This window comes from Abrus precatorius, unplaced genomic scaffold (assembly GCF_003935025.1).
Source record: "Abrus precatorius isolate BTA unplaced genomic scaffold, Abrus_2018 Scaffold7, whole genome shotgun sequence".
NCBI classification, from domain to species: Eukaryota; Viridiplantae; Streptophyta; class Magnoliopsida; order Fabales; family Fabaceae; genus Abrus; species Abrus precatorius.
In genome coordinates, this window is record NW_020874417.1 from 23,389,035 (window position 1) to 23,392,064 (window position 3,030).

Below are 3,030 nucleotides of genomic sequence, written 5' to 3' on the forward strand. Positions count from 1 at the left end.
GCCAATAGTAAAGCCAAGAGAATCTAAAGCATTGAATTATACATTACAGGACGCATGGCTGTATTTAATTTCAGCAAAGGCCATGTGAGAGTCTGTCATTGCCTTGCAGTGGCAGCATGTCCTACTCCTTGGGTTGTTTTCAAGCAGGACCGGGGCAAAATAAAACAAACATCACATGATATGTGAAATAATCTTAAAATGTTGCACATTTTTCTAACACTAGAGCAAAATTTAATGAACCCCTCAAAAAAAGCTAGAAACAAATAGAAACCTAAAACAAACTAGTCACTACCAATTTACATGATGCTGCAGCTCTCAGTGTTCTCATCACTGAAAACATGTGTAATAGGATCCGCCATGGGGTGTGATGGCATTGGTGGTGGCGGCATGTAGTTCATGGATGGATGTGGCCTTCCATACATCATATGTGGTGGGAACATGTTCATGTTTGCTTGCTGTTGTTGTTGTTGTTGTTGTTGTTGGTTCATCAACATAGCCATGTATTGCTGCTGTTGTTGTTGTTGCATGTTATAAGGGTTAGGTTGCATCTGCATCTGCATCCCTTGATAATAACCACCGTTCATCGCCGCGGCTGCCGGTAACCCTTGCACGGCCGGAATATTCCTCATATGATGATCCATTGGACCCATTTGACTCATTGGACCTCTCGGACCCATTGGGCCCATCTGACCCATATTACCATTATTGGTACCATGACCATTATTATTGTTATTATTAACTTTGCCTGTGGCACCACCCTTGCCATTTTTACCCCGGGGAGGGATATCAAATTCTTGGAAGTCAAAGTCAATTTTGTCCAATTTCCCTCCTCCTCCTCCTCCTCCTCCATTACCATTACCATGACCACCTTTCTTTCCTTCTTTACCTTTGTTGTTTCCTTCTCCATTGTTTTTATTCTTGTTTTTTGTGTCGGTTCCTCCTCCTTTCTTGCTCTTTTTTCCTAAGCCTAGGAACCGAACAAGGAAACCACCACCATTTTTTGCTTTGCCATTCTTTTTCTTGTTACTACTATTATTATTATCTCCCCCACCACCACCTTGACCACCCTTTTGCTTTCCACCTTTGTCTTTTCTACCCCCATCTCCATTGCCTTTTTTGCCTCCATTGCCACTTTTACCCTCGTTGTAGTTTCCACCTTTGCCCTTCATTTGTATAGGTAGATCAATGACTTCACCCTTCTTCGTACCCCCATTCCCTTTATGGCTGTTCATGCTCATTCCAGGCCCATTCATCATACCAGCAGGCCCTTGTGGCCCAAGGCCAGGCGCCATCATGCCCATTATCTTGTTATGATGCATAGGATGCCCCTGGCCATGGCCATGGTTATGACCATGGCCATGACCATGACCATGACCGTACTCTTCCTCTTCATCCTCTTCATCATACTCATCAAAGTCATCAAGGTCGTCTTCAAAGTCATTATAGTCATCAAATTCATCAAAATCATCACCACTCTCACCAAGATCATCCTCTGATAAGTTGAAGTTGACAGATTTCTGATTCTTGGCGGGTCCTTTGAGATCTTTTGACACTCCTTTGATATTTTGGAAGTGTGCTAGTTGACCACCACCACCACCACCTCCTCCTCCTCCATTACCTTTCTGACCCTTGTGATTCTGAGACTTATTGTCCTTCCCCCCTTTACTGTTATCTATGTGCAAGTTCTTGAACTGAGGGTAGCTAGCATGGTTTTGATTGTACATCATGCCTCTCTGCCCACCCCAAAGTTCAGCATGCTTCCCTGATCTCTTCAGCTTTTTTATGAGTTTAGCTGGATCTACATGACCTGATACCAACACCTTCCCTTGATCCGCATCTATGTTCACAGAATACACCCCTGCACAACAAATAACCCATTATGCTTTACCACAAAAACCGAAAAGTAAACTGTCAAATCTTAAATCTAATCCCTCTCATACAAACCAAGACAACACTACATACAAAGTAAAGTTGGAAACTTGTAACGCGTGATGCAAATCAACATCAAATGAAGGATAGTTTCAAAACATTGGGGAGGGGGAGGTGTTAAGCATCATGCTGAAGTTTGTTTGGATATGAAGCAAATCAACATTAAATGATAATTTAAAAAAATAAAAAAGGAGGGTGGGTAGGAGAAGCGTGCCAAGGAAGTACCATCAATTTTCTGAAGCAGTTTCCTTACTTTCTGCTCACAGCCATCACAGTGGATATTGACCTTGAGAAGGCAATTCTATAAAGGAAATAAACACACCACAAATCAGTTTGCATAAAAACTCTACTCCAGGGACCAAAAAAACAAAACAAAGGAAACAGATTTATCTTTAACTTAAAGAACACAAGACTCAGAACTAGTAAGAAGCGTGCACCTGAATTTTCATCATGTCTTGTTTACTCATCCTTGCAGGTTTCACAGAACACAGAGATGTAAGTGAGTAGAGAACAAAGAGTGTGAGACTAGTGTTTTGAGAATTATTTTTTAGAGGGAGTAAAGGGTATTGTTGGTACGCATTGGACACTTCTATATTTGTTCCTTTGCTCAAATATCCGTACTGTTTAGGCTCATTCACACGTACAACAAAGTCACATTTTAGAGAGAAAGAGAGAAGGTGATTGCGGAAGCTGCAAGGTAATAAACAGCTTGGAACTAAGATAGCTTCTCTGTGACTATGAGTTGGCTTTATGTTTTATGGTTTATATATAAATGAGAACTCGTGATGCTTTCAAAGTGGTCTCACTGACAGCTTAATACTGCCATTGTTGCACTAAATAATTAGAACCAAATATCTTTTTAATATCTGTTTCTCTTTTTAAATAAAAAAGACAACGTGACTGATTTCTCTTTTTAGAATTTCATCCTTTTCAGCCCATCAACTTCTGGGCTGGCCCTCCTCAAATGGGCCTCTAAACAAATTCACATACATTATTTTTAAGAGAAAAAATCAGTTATTTTTGTCAAAAACACAAATAAATTTTCCCAAAAATTAAGCTAAATTTAATTCATCATGAAGTTAAATAAATTTTTTAACGAGA

At 40.1% G+C, this 3,030-nt stretch overlaps 1 protein-coding gene across 2 annotated transcripts; it reads right to left on the reverse strand.

Annotated features, from left to right (window-relative positions):
* On the reverse strand, window positions 1-2,741 carry LOC113870934 (heavy metal-associated isoprenylated plant protein 34). Of its 2 annotated transcripts, XM_027507509.1 has the most exons (4): window positions 2,367-2,741; window positions 2,155-2,230; window positions 869-1,858; window positions 1-829 (listed from the first exon to the last, which is right to left on the reverse strand). In XM_027507509.1, exons 1-4 carry the CDS (start codon window positions 2,394-2,396, stop codon window positions 297-299), a joined length of 1,629 nt encoding a protein of 542 aa, XP_027363310.1. In that variant the 5' UTR covers window positions 2,397-2,741; the 3' UTR covers window positions 1-296. The 2 variants fall into 2 exon arrangements, with proteins under 2 accessions (XP_027363310.1, XP_027363309.1); XM_027507508.1 differs by having other exon boundaries at window positions 1-1,858.
* Between the last annotated feature and the right edge of the window lie 289 nt (window positions 2,742-3,030).

Excerpts from the sequence above, each read along its gene's own strand:
- LOC113870934 (XM_027507508.1), bottom strand. The coding sequence starts at position 2,396 with ATGAGTAAACAAGACATGATGAAAATTCAG. Across the intron at positions 2,231-2,366 it reads AAGACATGATGAAAATTCAG|AATTGCCTTCTCAAGGTCAA; the intron begins GTGCACGCTTCT and ends TTTCCTTTATAG. Across the intron at positions 1,859-2,154 it reads ACTGCTTCAGAAAATTGATG|GGGTGTATTCTGTGAACATA; the intron begins GTACTTCCTTGG and ends TTTGTTGTGCAG.